Here is a 15,055-nt window from a genome sequence, read left to right as displayed (position 1 = left end):
CTCCAGAGGGTCTCAGTTGTCGCAGGACGGCGCTCTTGGCATCCTGAATAGCTGTGGTCTGGAGCCTGCCGACCTGGCGCTGCTGGCCGAGCTTCCCGAAGACGTCCTCACCCTCGAGTCCCTGCCTCAAGTCCTCAAACAGATCAAAGGAAAAAGGGGGACCGTCAAACCTTTCTGTCCCGATACTCTTTCTCCTTCTTTCTCCTCTTCTTCCTCTTATCCCCCCAGCTCCTCCCTTCGACCTACCGTCAACCCCACCGCTGGCGACTGGGATCATCCCCGCAGCCAGCCACTCCAGTACCCTCTAGACCAGGTAACGGCTGGTCCTCTTTCATCTGAGCTGGACCGGTGGGGGAATCCCAAGACCGACAGCTCTGTCAGAAAATACATACCATCATTATTATCGTCCTCCAGCTTTTTGGTGGACTACAGACCAGGACCTTCTGATTATGGTAAGACGGGCAGAGTCGCCAGTCCAGTGTTCTCTCAGGACTACAACCACAGACCAGGCCTGTCTGATTATGGCAAGACAGGCAGAGACGCCGGTCCAGTTTCCTCCCAGGACTACAACCACAGACCAGGACCTTCTGATTATGGCATGACGGGCAGAGACGCCGCTCCAGTTTCCTCCCAGGACTACAATCACAGACCAGGACCTTCTGATTATGGCAAGACGGGCAGAGACGCCAGTCCAGTTTCCTCCAAGGACTACAACCACAGACCAGGACCTTCTGATTATGGCAAGACGGGAAGAGACGTCGGTCCAGTTTCCTCCAAAGACTACAACCACAGACCAGGACCTTCTGATTATGGTAAGATGGGCAGAGTCGCCAGTCCAGTGTCCTCTCAAGACTACAACTACAACACAGGACTTTCTGATTATGGCAAGACGGGCAGAGACGCCACTCCAGTGTCTTCTCAAGACTACAACTACAACCCAGGACTTTCTGATTATGGCAAGACGGGCAGAGATGCCACTCCAGTGTCTTCTCAAGACTACAGCTACAACCCAGGACTTTCTGACTATGGTAAGACGGGCCGAGACGCCACTCCAGTGTCTTCTCAAGACTACAGCTACAACCCAGGACTTTCTGACTATGGTAAGACGGGCAGAGATGCTGGTCCAGTGCCCTCTCAGGACTACAACCCCGAGCCAGGACCCTCTAAGTATGGTAAGACAGGCAGAGACACCGTTCCAGCATCCTCACAGGACCGACCCTCTTTCAGCTCTGCAGGAAGAACCAAAAAAACTCGTGCTTCCCGTTTCTCTCAGCTGGAACCAGCTGATCACATGTCAATGCCTCCTACTGAAGAGTACCATCCAAAAACTTGTGTGAAGCGCTGTGAGTCTGAGACCTCTTCCATCAGGAGCAGCAGCAGCCGGCCTGCCGTCGTAGCCGCCGCCGCCGCCTCTTTGCCCTCCAAGAATGAAGCTCTGGACTTCCACGGGACGTCTCCGCCAGGGTTCCCGTACTCGTGCTCTCTGTGTGATATCACTGTGATGTCAGAGAAGGTAAGTACACCTGTTCTCCTCCTCGAACCCTCTCTCTACAGAGTCTGATGGGGGGTGGGATGGAAGTTGTATGCACCTGCAGCAGCTGTCAGGTAGACGCAGTCCAGTGAGACGAGTTTGTTTATGCTGCTGTTTGTTCTTGTGTTTCAGGTGTGGGTTAAACATATAAACGGGCCTCACCATGCAGACGGACAGCTCAGCCTCCTGCAGCAGTAAGTTTCTCTTTCTTGTTTTTCCTCAGAGTAGTTCACTTTAACTGCTCCAAGCCCTGAAACCTTTAGCTTAAAAAAACATCATAGAAACGATGAACAAATTATTCGTCATAAAGGCTTGGGTTATGTAGCAGTGACCTAAGTCATTTTGGCCAATTCCTTATTAGTGATGCCTCATAAAGGAGTTGATAGCGCACAGTCTGACATCACAAGTCCAGATCTCTGTTTACCGCGTTGAAATGTCAACACTTAAAAGTTCACCTTGACATCTTCACCTTGAAAGGAAAAGGTTTGTTTTCAGTGACCCAAAACACTTTTGGAGCCCTAACGCAGTCCTAACCCTGAAGGACTAGAATAAGTCTTAGGATTTCATTTAATGATTGTCTTTTGTTTCTGTTTTAATAACTACGTCACGTCTCTGCTGCAGGTTTCCTAACTGGGACTGTCGCATGGAGACATTCAGCAGGTCAGTGGCATTCACCACTAGAACAGATCAACAAAATATCCATAAAGACTGTGGAATGGAATTTAAAAGGGCCAAAAAAATATCTGAGATTAAAGTGGTATATTTTTGTAAGGGGAAAAAAACAACTGAGACGAAAAGTTGAATACATTTACGAGATTTCTTTTGTCAAGGAACCATCCATAAATAAATATAAATAATATATTTTGCACTGGGTGGCTCACGTTAACGGTGACGTCTGAATTAATGAACTGAATATCACCCCCCTCCCCCTACTTCATAATGTATTTGTTTAATTATTTTTTACCTAAAGAGTACCTCATATATGGTCGTAACAGCCTTTATTTATGTAGTTTTAATAAAGAGGTTTACGTCTTCAATATCATCTGTCTCGTCATTTAAGGCCCGACGACCAATCGGAGAAGAAGGACGAAGGAAAGGCTGCCCAGCAGCCCCAGACAGCCAATCAGAACTCCTCCAGTAAAGACATCTTATTGTTTTCAGTTCACTGTTCATTCTCTTCTTATTATTGCACTAACATTTGTTGTTTTCTGTGTTTAACAGTAAAGCCAAATAAAAAGACCCAAAAGAAGGTAAAGACTCAGAAAGTCAGAAAGCATTAACGTTGAATGTATCTGCTCTTAAATAACAAACATCTTGTGTGTGTGTTTCCTGTCAGACGTCAGAGAAAGGTAAAGTGGTGTGTGTGAGGTTTCCGGCTCAGTCCGTGGACGAGGCGTACCTCAGGAAGCTGGCCGAACCGTTTGGAAAGATCGTCACGGTCCTCATGTTCCCGTCTCTAGTGAGTCCACGTGGTTCATCACACACAGCGGTGTAATACACCACTGGTCAAATGTTATGAATCAGCTGTTACAGTGATGGTCTTCTTCTCCCCTTCAGTAATAACTATGTTAACAGAAATACAAAAGGTGTAATTAAGACACCAGATGTATGAAATAGTTTCGGCAGCAAAAGAATGAAATGATTCCAACTTTGCCAACGTCCCCACAGTGTTGCATGACAGTTATCGTTGGAACTTGGACTTTGAATTTGTTTAGTGCAAGTGACCCTCGATCTTTATTGAACCACACGGAGCAACTGGGCTCTACGTATTGAGTTAGTCCGTTTGTCTTTGGGTCCTCTGCAGTCTATTCGGTGGTTAGAAAACAAAGTAAATGGCATGCATGTTGTACATAAATAGCTGGAAGAATCAACCACTTCAGACAAATGTGCAGCTCAGTGAAGCATAACAAAAAAATGTAGTTTATTTTTTCACACGCAACAAAAAAATCAATCTGTTGTGAATGCTGCAGGCGTTTGTGGAGCTGGGCACCACCGACCAGGCCAAAGACTTGGTGAAGTTCCACGGGAACTATCCTCCAACTGTGAACGGAGAAAAGATGGAGTTCAGGATCTCCAATACCTTCAACTTCCTCCAGGTAGATATTCATCCAACATGCCGCCGCTGAAGCAACACGATGGTCAGACTCAAAGTCCACTTCACCCATTCCCTTTACATCTGAGCTTCACAGTTACAATACGGCCTGACTCTTCAGTGACAGCTTTAGCATCACGTAAACATCATTTACTAGATAACACTTGCATATAAAACTCAGGCTACATCCACGCTGCTACATTTTTGTTTTACAACGCATATCTTTTGCTACGTTTACTGCTAGCCTTGATTACCAATCTACTACCAGCTTAATTCAACATGTGTAACAGATTACAGGCGTTGCTAATACTAGCAGCTGTTGTGCAGTTAAATTCTGCATTTTATAATTCTTCTACTGCCAACATGTGGTGGAAGCAGCTGTTATTGGAGCAATTAGCGAGTGACGTGTCCGGCGGCGTTATCAGCCCTACGGAGCAGGCGCCCGAAGTCACGGTTAGCGGCTTTGAGGAGGACGATGGACACAAAGCGAAGGACTTTCCTTTTCTTATCAATGCCTATTGTTCTGCACAACTATTGTGAAGTTCACAAAGAAACTGTAAACAAACAAAAGCATAAATGCTCTCCAGTACGACAGAGACTTCAGCCACCAGCAGAGCTAAGAGTGAGAGAACCGACAATGAAACCAAGAGGAGGCGAGTGAGAGACCAAATTTCTTGACCCATAATCTAGTAAAACTTTAATTTTAAAATATACACCTGCAGCCTTGAAACTAAATTAGGAAGAGTATTTTTAACACTAAATGTGTCTGTTTGAGTGCATGCTTTGGTAATATAAAGATATATATCTCAAGTATCAAGTCTGACCTTTTATTATTACAATAATATTCTGATAGCTTAGCTACAGAAAATACAACAATCTACTTCCTGATTACACCGGCACCCGCATGGCCAGTGTACATATGTAGACGTGTTAGTGTGGACGGAAATCATGTCTAAAACGGTCGTGGATAGTTTAAAAAAAGCCTCAGCTTGCCCTCCACACTAGAGAGATAAAATCAGCTGTTTCTCCTCACAGAGTTCTCGGGTGGTGAGTTTCTCTCCGGCTCCAGCAGGAGAAGACAACCAATCAGATCTGCTCACCATCATCAAGCGCTTCGGCCCGCCGCTCTACACCCTGTTCCTGCCGTCTAAGGTGAGAGAGTCCTGTTCGGTCTGTACCGATCCGACTCTTTCTCCCCTCGTACTGAATGCTGATCCAATACCTCTTTTCCTCCACATTTAACAATCTGTAAATGTTTTTGTTAAAATCTACAAGTAAAGTAAAACTTTACAACTAGGAAACATTTAATCTGGAGATAGACGAGTCCTTCGTCCTTTGTTGAAGACAATATAGTGTTTTTGTTGTAGTAGTACTATACCATACTGTAGTACATAGTACTGTACTGTTGTGTTGTAATACCATACATAGTACTATACTGTAGTACATAGTACCGTACTGTTGTACCATACTGTAATACATAATACCATACTGTAATACATAGTGCCAAACTGTAGTACATAGTACCATACTCTTGTGCCGTACTGTTGTGCTGTAATACCATACTGTACCATACTCTAATACCATGCCGTAGTACCATTCTGTATTTCCGTAATAATGTACTGTAGTACTTTATCAGAGTACCATATTCGAACATCAGTTGTGTTTATTCTTCAGGCCTTTGTAGAGATGAAAAACACTCCTGATGCTCAGAAGATGGTGGATTATTATTCCTCCAAAGCTCTGTGGATCAACAATGAATCCATCAAAGTGTCTTTCTCCGGAGAATACAAGAGCCTCATGTGAGTACGATCAGCCTGATGGGTGATTGATCAGCTGATTCTGATCCATGGATTATTGATCAGTAAGAATACTTTTCTTCTTGCAGGCGGGTCACTGCAGCTAAGAGGTACGAAGAGGAAATGTCCTCGACCAAAAGGACGCGGAGTTCAAGCAGAGAGAATGAAGACAAGATGACAGAGACCAAGAGGAGGAGGAGCAGTGAGGACAGAGAGAAGGACAGGAAGAAGGAGGCGGAGGGAAGGAAATCCAGCAGGGAAAAGAGCACCCGGTCCAGATCCAGAGATAAATCTAGAGACGAGTCCAGCAAAGAGGGGAAGTCCAGATCCAGGGATAAATCTAGAGATAAGTCCAGCGAAGAGAAGTCCAGATCCAAGTCTAGGTCCAGAGATAAATCCAGCAGAGACAAGACAACCAAAACCCTGTCTGAATCCAGAGAAAAGTCCACAAATGAGAAAAGCACCAGAACTAAGTCCGGATCCAGAGATAAATCTATGGAAAAGTCCAGCAGAGAGGGGCGGTCCAGGTCTAGAGACAAATCCAGCAAAGACAAGGCCACCAGAACCAGGTCTAAATCCAGGGAAAAGTCCACAAAAGAGAAAAGCAACAGAACCAGAGATAAATCTAGAGAAAAGCCCAGCAGAGAGACGAGGTCCAGGTCTAAGTCCAGAGAGGAATCCAGCAGCAAGTCCAGAGAAAAGTTGGTGGTGCCAGAGACGACTGGTAAGAAAACACAATGTTTTTATATATGTATTATGTTCACTAAAGTTTCTTTATCGGACCAACGGCTAAGAAAACAGATATTTACTGAAGAGCTGCAACTATAAGTCGACTTATCGATCAGTGAATTGACAGAAACCGTGTTATCCACTATTTTGATAGTTTTTCATTTAAAAATTGCGGAAAATGCAGTTTTCAGCCTCTCAGATATGAATATTTTGTGCTCTTCTCTGTTTTATATCATATTAAACAGAACATCTTTGGATTTGGAACAAAAAATTTGGAAATTTTATTTACCAGGCAGTCAATCCGGAATATATTCGGTAGATGTTTAGTTGCAGCACTATTTAACTTAGCTTTGATGTTTGAGGAAGAAAAGCAACAAATCTACACAGCTGAGAAGCAATAATTACTCTATCAGAATAGATGCAGATTAATCAACTGTCAACTCATTCTTTTTAATCTCTCCATACATTAAGTATGATTAGTGATTGTAGTAATAATAATATAGTTAACACGTATTTTTAAGAAGTGCTTTACAGAGAAAGATGGCAGATAAAAGCAACAATAAAACCAACAGAGGGATCATAAAACATCTGGGGAATATGATAAAGAAGAAACAGAAAGAAACAATTGTAGTAAAGTCTTTCCACTTTGAAAAAATCATCCAACCCGTAAAACCTGTTAGATGATTGTCTCCTTCTCTCCTCAGACTCTGAGTCCAGGTCTGATCCTGATCCAGCTCTTGTCAAAGACTCCAAACCTGAAGACAAAGAAGCCACTGAGAAGGAAGACGAGTGAGTTTCTCCTGTTTGTTATATCAATCCCACATTTAACACCACCTGCTGCTTTGAATGTCTTTGAGTTTTACAAAGTAAAAAACTGCGATGGTGATCCCCTGCAGGTCGTCTGCAGAGGAGAGTGACATCGAGGGGATGGAGGTAATCGGAGAGGACGGAGAGAGTCTGGAGGATGAAGATGTAGAGGAGGAGGAAGAGGACCAGCTGGAGGAAGACGACCGTCCTGCAGAGAGAACTGACTCACCTAAAGAAGGTAGACATGAATAAATTCTACGCTGTTTCTGGAAAAGGAAAACCAGAGACAGATTTTAAAGAAACTGTTCTGATTTCCGTTTTCAGATAAAGAAACGGAGTTGAAGAAGGAAGAGGCTGATGATCAGCAGGAAGCAACGGAGATAAAGAAAGAAAAGGTTGATCATCAGGAGAGAGTAATGGAGATAAAGAAAGAAAAGGCTGATCATCAGGAGAGAGTAATGGAGATAAAGAAGGAAAAGGTTGATCATCAGGAGAGAGTAATGGAGATAAAGAAGGAAAAGGCAGAAAAAGAGGAGGAGATACCGATTAAGGAGGAGGAAGAAGCAGAGGAGACTCAACTGGAGGACGACGAGGTGCAAACGCAACACACTTCTTTTACAGATGAAACATCATACTTTGATATAAAATTGAAATACACATGTATTTAGTAGCCCTGTAACAGATTGAGTTGATGGATGATCCGTACGGATCCCCCGTCACGGTTCGGCGCTTACATGAACTGTGGATTAATCACACAGTTTGACCATCGTAGTGTTAAAAGTTATGAGCCAATATTCAGTAGAAAATCTGCTATCTGGAGATCGCCGTTGATGCTTTCTGATAATGTTACATTGTAACATCGACAGAAGTAGAGCGAGTAACGGTGGAGTCCATTGACTTAGCATTTTTGACGGTTCATACTGACTTTACGGTGGTGGAAATGATTGAAATTTCGTGATGGTGTTGAAAGAAAAAGTGTTGTTCACCAGCTGCTAAAATAAAACAAACTATCTGTATCGGCCGTTATTGCTCATAGACAATCGGTACAGACGGCACAGAAAACGTGATCGCGCCATCTCTAAAAGTAATATTTGCTCCCCTAGTATTTAGAAATACACTTTGACGGTTATGGATTGTCAGCAACAGATGATTCAAGTAGAAAACAATAATATCAGTAATGATAATAATAATCAAATCCACCAGTCCGATATCTGCAGACAGAGTATTTGTAGTAGCAGTAGGAATAGTACTACTTAAAGTATTTAACCACTGTGGGCTCAGAAGACTTAAATACCCAATGTTTGAAACAGGATACGTGTATAAAACTAATGTTTAGACTTCAAACTATGAATCACTGATATCAGATGAACAACAAATATCAGCAAATGGTCTCACCAGTCTCTGGCCTGTGTGTTGTCTCCAGGAGGAACCAGATTTCCCTATAGACCTGGAGAACTGCATCACTCTGGATGAACTGGGAGAAGACCAGTCTGATGATCAAGGTAAACCAGGAGCGACTGTTCTGGAACAATCTGAAATGACTCTAATCTAATTTCATTAGTCATTATATATAATATTTAATCTCTGCTTTGTTTGTTGCAGATGAAGAAGTACGAGATGAATGCGAAGTAAGAAGGAAATAATGACATTAATAATTAATTAATTTGTTGGTCAGATGTGTCTTGATGTTTTTTTGTTGTTGTTTGCAGTCTTCGCCGTCCCGAGTGGTTTACTTCCTTAACCTCCCGATTAGTCCCATGGACGACACTGAATTCATCAACCTGGTGAAAGATTTTGGGACGGCGGTGAAGTTCTATCGGACCCGCAGACGCAGAGCGGTCAGAAACTGTTCTTCTGTTTGTTACAACACACAATGTCATCTGTTGATGCAACGTAGGGAGAAACGCTCGCTGCCCGGTTCTTGTTAAAAATGTCCGCTTAATAATAAATTTTAAAAACTGCGTTAACGCGTGATAAAATAATTGTCGGCGTTAATTAATGAATGTGTTAACTTGCCCACCACTAATTTATATATATATATATATATATATATATATATATATATATATATATATATATATATAAATATAAATAAATAAAATAAAAAACACACCGTCTAGGCATAGGCCTAACATTATTCATTAATAAGCATGAATTTGAGATTTGCTACTGAAGTTTCTACCCTGGGATAACCCCAATACGCGCCATGTTCTGCCTCATCTAAACCAATAATTAATACTAGATTGCAAATTTATTCTGAATAGGCGGATTTTCATAAAGCGGATTTTGAATTGGGGGAAACACAGATGGGACTTGAGTTTAATGACATCTCTTCATCATTATTGTTGGTGTGTTTCAGGGTTTCATCGAGATGTCGACTTCTTCTGAGGCTCTGAGAGTCGTTGAAGAGCTGACATCTAAATCTGTTAAAATCAACGGCTTCATAATCTACCCACACATCTCCAACAGATACAAGACTCTCCCCAACGGGTCAGAGTCCCCAAACTTTCACCTCTTCTTCTGTTCACCATTCAGATTTCTGTGGTCATTAATCCTGAATCCCTGTCTTCATAGGTTGTCGCCTCAGTCGGCCGAGGATGTGAAGAAGGGCAGCAAAAGGAGTGAGAGACTAAACATCGACAAATCTAATAAGAGGAAGTCTGATGGGAGCGAGGAGTCCTTGAAGAAGACTCCAGAGAAAGAGTCAACGTCTAACAAGCCTCAAGAGAAAGAGTCAACATCTAAAAAGACTCCAGAGAAAGAGTCAACGTCTAAAAAGACTCCAGAGAAAGAGTCAACGTCTAAAAAGACTCCAGAGAAAGAGTCAACGTCTAAAAAGACTCCAGAGAAAGAGTCTACGTCTAAAAAGACTCCAGAGAAAGAGTCAACGTCTAACAAGCCTCAAGAGAAAGAGTCAACATCTAAAAAGACTCCAGAGAAAGAGTCAATGTCTAAAAAGACTCCAGAGAAAGAGTCAACATCTAAAAAGCCTCAAGAGAAAGAGTCAACATCTAAAAAGACTCCAGAGAAAGAGTCTACGTCTAAAAAGACTCCAGAGAAAGAGTCAACGTCTAACAAGCCTCAAGAGAAAGAGTCAACATCTAAAAAGACTCCAGAGAAAGAGTCTACGTCTGAAAAGCCTCAAGAGAAAGAGTCAACATCTAAAAAGACTCCAGAGAAAGAGTCAACGTCTAAAAAGACTCCAGAGAAAGAGTCAACATCTAAAAAGCCTCAAGAGAAAGAGTCAATGTCTAAAAAGACTCCAGAGAAAGAGTCAACATCTAAAAAGCCTCAAGAGAAAGAGTCAACGTCTAAAAAGCCTCAAGAGAAAGAGTCTACGTCTAAAAAGCCTCAAGAGAAAGAGTCTACGTCTAAAAAGACTCCAGAGAAAGAGTCAACGTCTAAAAAGACTCCAGAGAAAGAGTCAACATCTAAAAAGCCTCAAGAGAAAGAGTCAACGACTAAAAAACATCAAGGGAAAGAGTCTACGTCTGAGAAGACTCCAGAGAAAGAGTCAACGTCTAAAAAGACTCCAGAGAAAGAGTCAACGTCTAAAAAGACTCCAGAGAAAGAGTCAACGTCTAAAAAGACTCCAGAGAAAGAGTCAACATCTAAAAAGCCTCAAGAGAAAGAGTCAACGACTAAAAAACATCAAGGGAAAGAGTCTACGTCTGAGAAGACTCCAGAGAAAGAGTCAACATCTAAAAAGACTCCAGAGGAAGAGTCAACGTCTAAAACGCCAATGTCTAAAAGGCCTCGAGAGAAAGAGCCAACGTCTAAAAAGCCTCGAGAGGAAGAGCCATCGTCTAAAAAGACTCGAGAGGACGAGCCAACGTCTAAAAAGACTCGAGAGGAAGAGTCAACGTCTAAAAAGCCTCGAGAGGAAGAGTTAACGTCTAAAAAGACTCGAGAGGACGAGCCAACGTCTAAAAAGACTCGAGAGGACGAGCCAACGTCTAAAAAGACTCGAGAGGACGAGCCAACGTCTAAAAAGCCTCGAGAGAAAGAGCCAACGCCTAAAAAGACTCGAGAGGAAGAGACAACGTCTAAAAAGACTCGAGAGGAAGAGTCTACGTCTAAAAAGCCTCGAGAGAAAGAGCCTACGCCTAAAAAGCCTCGAGAGGAAGAGACAACGTCTAAAAAGACTCGAGAGGAAGAGTCTACGTCTAAAAAGAGTCCAGAGGAAGACTGGTCTAAAGTGACTTCAGAGAAAGAGTCTGTCAATAATAATACTCCAGAAAGAGAGTCAAAAAAGACTGAAGAGAAGAACTCCACTGAGAAGGAGTCTGCTGCTAAAAAAGTTCCAGAAAAAGAGTCCATCTCTAAAACGAGTCCGGAATACAAGATGTTAAAAAGAAAAAGGACTCATGAGAATGACTCGATGCCTGAAAAGTTGAACGAATCGACGAATGATGAGAAAAAGTTTGCGATCCACAAGAAGGAAGGATCAACTAAGAAGCCTCCAGAGACGAACGAGATTAAAAACAAAAAGACTCAAAAGACAGACGAGTGTAAAGAGAAAAACACGTCAAAGACGAACGATTGTAGAGACAAAGAGACTGTGAAGTTGGATGAGTGTAGAGACAAAAAGACTCCAGAGACGGACGAGTGTAGAGACAAAAAGACTCACGAGATGGACGAGTCTAGAGACAAAAAGACTCCAGAGACAGACAAGTCTAGAAACAAAAAGACTCCAGAGACGGACGAGTGTAGAGACAAAAAGACTCCAGAGACGGATGAGTGTAGAGACAAAAAGACTCACGAGATGGACGAGTCTAGAGACAAAAAGACTCCAGAGACAGACAAGTCTAGAGACAAAAAGACTCCAGAGACAGACGAGTGTAGAGACAAAAAGACTCACGAGATGGATGAGTCTAGAGAAAAAAAGACTCCAGAGACGGACGAGTGTAGAGACAAAAAGACTCCAGAGACGGACGAGTGTAGAGACAAAAAGACTCAAGAGACGGACGAGTCTAGAGACAAAAAGACTCACGAGATGGATGAGTCTAGAGACAAAAAGACTCCAGAGACGGACGAGTGTAGAGACAAAAAGACTCCAGAGACGGACGAGTCTAGAGACAAAAAGACTCCAGAGACGGACGAGTCTAGAGACAAAAAGACTCAAGAGACGGACGAGTCTAGAGACAAAAAGACTCCAGAGACGGACGAGTCTAGAGACAAAAAGACTCCAGAGACGGACGAGTGTAGAGACAAAAAGACTCAAGAGATGGACGAGTGTAGAGACAAAAAGACTCAAGAGATGGACGAGTCTAGAGACAAAAAGACTCAAGAGATGGCCGAGTGTAATGACGAAAAGTCTTCCGATGTTCAGGGGGAGACATCTGGTTCAGGACTGAAGGATTCACAGAGTCCTGATCAACCAGACTCTACTGGAGATCCTCCAAAACCACTGACTGAACAGGTACAACTGAAGACCAGCAGCGTTTTGCAGCTGCAGAATGTAAAGTCAACTTAAAAACCTGGATATTCTCACTGATATGCATGTGGTTCAGTTTGTTTATGAATGAATACTCAGTCTGCAGATCAGGAACACCAGATAAAGGTTTTAATAATCTATCCTGTGTATAGAAAGCTGCTGTTGATCGGCTGCAGGACTCGGAGGCTACGATCCAAGTGCAGCAACAATCTGGACCTGCAGGGAGCGCTGTGGATCTGCAGGAACCCACCAAACCTGTTGGTAAGAGAATCCACCTCATTGTTTACACTGCTCACCTGACCCTGGGTGGAAAAAGGCGGCAACCTCCGGTTCTGTCGAGTGAAACCGATGCTTCATGTCTTAAAACTTTATTGGGGGGGAATTGATTACACCAGTAGATATGGGTATCTTTAAGTGTCTAGTATGCATTTTACAGGTTTAGTCTATCACATACACTGTATAGTATCATTTAGTTTGTCTCTCATTGGATCAGCAGCCGTGGTGCGTTCACTGTCCCCTCACTGTGTTCTTCTTGTTCCTACAGGAACAGAGTTTGTTCGTCCGGTCGTCGGTTACTTCTGTAACTTGTGTCAGCTGATCTACGCTGACGAGGATGAAGCCAAGCTGCAGCACTGCAGAACTCTAACGCACTACAGGAAGTACCAGGTGATTTCATATCTTTAATATTCATTTTATTAACAGTCTTAATTAATTAAGTCTCGATCTCTCCTGTCAGCTGCGTTAATGCTGCTGATTGTGATGGAAACCTTTTTATTGTGTTTCAGGAGAAGACGGGGAAAGATCCGTGGGCGAGCTGAACGTTTGAATAACACAACCTCCTGAAAGGCTGAATACACACAAACACTGTGACTCATGTATTATTCTGATTTAATAATCTGTTTGTCTGAAACTTCATGAGGAACTTCTGAACCAGTTCAAACCTTTTTTGGAATTTACCCAGAAATCTGAATCAGGAACGCCAGAAAGAGGAAAACGTGGACTTTCAGACTTGTTGTTTTAATTGTATTTTCTCTGTGAAATATTCAGTGTTTTGTTCGAGGACACAAAGGCTGGGTTTGTTATTTATTATTGTCATGCATAGATAATATTCCCAGCACTATTTTAAAAAAGAGAGACAAGAAACCAGAGTAGCAACATACATGTTTCAAATAATTCTAAACAAATAAACCAAAGATCAGAAACAAAGAGTTATTTCATTTTGCATCAGTGCACCAAAACATTTCTGGATTCTGAACATTTGTTTGATAAAGATATTCTAAACTCACCACAAGGACAACAATGTGATTCATTCTCAACTCCTAATTTGCATAATTCACACGTTTTCCTTCTGGATGTTTTAAAATCTGCCCTCTTCAAAGTTCAGACGAAGGGTTCCTGATCTCAGCGGGAAACTAAAGACATTTGACTCCTTGATACTTTTGCTAGAACATAACATTCTGTGCCATAACTGCGCTTAATTATAAAATAGGTTCATAAGCTTGGTTTTTTACAGAGAAATCTTTCAACCATTTTTCTTCAGATCTAGCGAGTCATTTTCTGAACCTGCTGAGATTTGAATTCCATCTTCAAAGGTCATAAATTCATCAAAAGTATTTCCCAAATATTTATGTTCAGGTGTATATTCCATTGTTAAAGTCCCAGAGTCATTTCTGATCAAACCAGCTGAAAGGTAATGAACATTAAAGCTGCTACTTTGTAATTTTAGGAATTTTGTTCACTTTTTGTATGCTTAAATATTTGGATTTTATTTTAAAGGACTGTACAATGACTTTCTAATAAACAGTTTGAGAATTCAATTTAGAAATCCTTCATTTTAATCAAGTTATTAACCCGTTTCATGTGGTCGCCTGTCAATGGTGTCTTACTATACTATGACTTTGTTTGAGTGTTTTTTCTGGGGAACAGGACTGTTTTTAGTGTTGTGTATTACTGATAATACTATTTCTAATAAACCTTGCTTTGGGTTAGTCACTCAATTCATTGTCTTGTGCTTTGTTCCCGTCCCGCCTATCTGAATCATGTTGCATTGATACAGTGGTTCAAGGAGTTTAGTTGTGCTATCTTACAATCAATGTATTGTAAACCTAGAAGTGTGTCATTGGTGTAGCCGGTTGGAAATCAAAGTTACTTCAGGATTCCTGCATTATTAAATGCAGTGAACAATGAAATCAACAAATGAATAAAAAAAAATCAATAAAGATGTAATAAAAAAAAAAGAAGCTTATTAGTGATATTTTAGTTGCTATCTTGGATTTCTTTGCGGATATCCTCGGCTACTGAACTCCAGTGGACATCCAGTTTGAATGCAGAGAAACAGAACTGAGGCAGATAATGAACCGCTGCCATCTAGTGGACACTAACATCACAGGGAGGTTCAAGTTACTGTACAAACAGAGCATACAGTTTACTGTATAGTTTACTGTCATAACTGTTTCAGAGCCTCAGACTATTATCAGCAGTCTGCAGGCAGCGGGCCAACGTCAGGCCGCCACGCCTGTGACAGCATCAAGCGTTTATCTCGTAACAATTCATTATCTTTATGTTGCAATTGACACGTGACAGCGAGTCACATGAGTCGCACATTTTTCTGAGAAGTATCCATTGAGAGAAGAAGCAGCAACACTCGTGTGTTTAAAAGCTTT

General features: G+C 41.9%; 1 protein-coding gene across 2 annotated transcripts in view; it reads left to right on the top strand.

Annotated features, from left to right (window-relative positions):
* Nucleotides 1-14,365, top strand: part of LOC306701764 (uncharacterized protein) — a 42,340-nt gene extending 27,975 nt beyond the window's left edge. The window contains exons 1-21 of one of the 2 annotated variants that reach the window (XM_079167166.1): nt 1,259-1,513; nt 1,664-1,725; nt 2,153-2,191; nt 2,592-2,668; nt 2,753-2,781; nt 2,868-2,990; nt 3,502-3,627; nt 4,659-4,775; nt 5,298-5,422; nt 5,509-6,143; nt 6,853-6,937; nt 7,045-7,193; nt 7,280-7,548; nt 8,379-8,457; nt 8,558-8,583; nt 8,665-8,793; nt 9,315-9,445; nt 9,530-12,377; nt 12,545-12,653; nt 12,937-13,058; nt 13,178-14,365. In XM_079167166.1, the coding sequence (XP_079023292.1) occupies nt 1,292-1,513; nt 1,664-1,725; nt 2,153-2,191; nt 2,592-2,668; nt 2,753-2,781; nt 2,868-2,990; nt 3,502-3,627; nt 4,659-4,775; nt 5,298-5,422; nt 5,509-6,143; nt 6,853-6,937; nt 7,045-7,193; nt 7,280-7,548; nt 8,379-8,457; nt 8,558-8,583; nt 8,665-8,793; nt 9,315-9,445; nt 9,530-12,377; nt 12,545-12,653; nt 12,937-13,058; nt 13,178-13,210 (5,535 nt within the window). In that variant the 5' untranslated portion in view covers nt 1,259-1,291 and the 3' untranslated portion in view covers nt 13,211-14,365. Of the gene's footprint in view, nt 1-1,258; nt 1,514-1,663; nt 1,726-2,152; nt 2,192-2,591; nt 2,669-2,752; nt 2,782-2,867; nt 2,991-3,501; nt 3,628-4,658; nt 4,776-5,297; nt 5,423-5,508; nt 6,144-6,852; nt 6,938-7,044; nt 7,194-7,279; nt 7,549-8,378; nt 8,458-8,557; nt 8,584-8,664; nt 8,794-9,314; nt 9,446-9,529; nt 12,378-12,544; nt 12,654-12,936; nt 13,059-13,177 lie in introns of those variants that run through there. The other variant, XM_079167167.1, reaches the window with a different exon arrangement.
* Nucleotides 14,366-15,055: the final 690 nt, after the last annotated feature.

This window comes from Pholis gunnellus (assembly GCF_910591455.1).
Source record: "Pholis gunnellus genome assembly, chromosome: 10".
In the NCBI taxonomy this organism is placed as follows: Eukaryota; Metazoa; Chordata; class Actinopteri; order Perciformes; family Pholidae; genus Pholis; species Pholis gunnellus.
The sequence above is the reverse complement of the archived record's forward strand: the minus strand, read 5'-3'. Positions and strand labels throughout refer to the sequence as shown.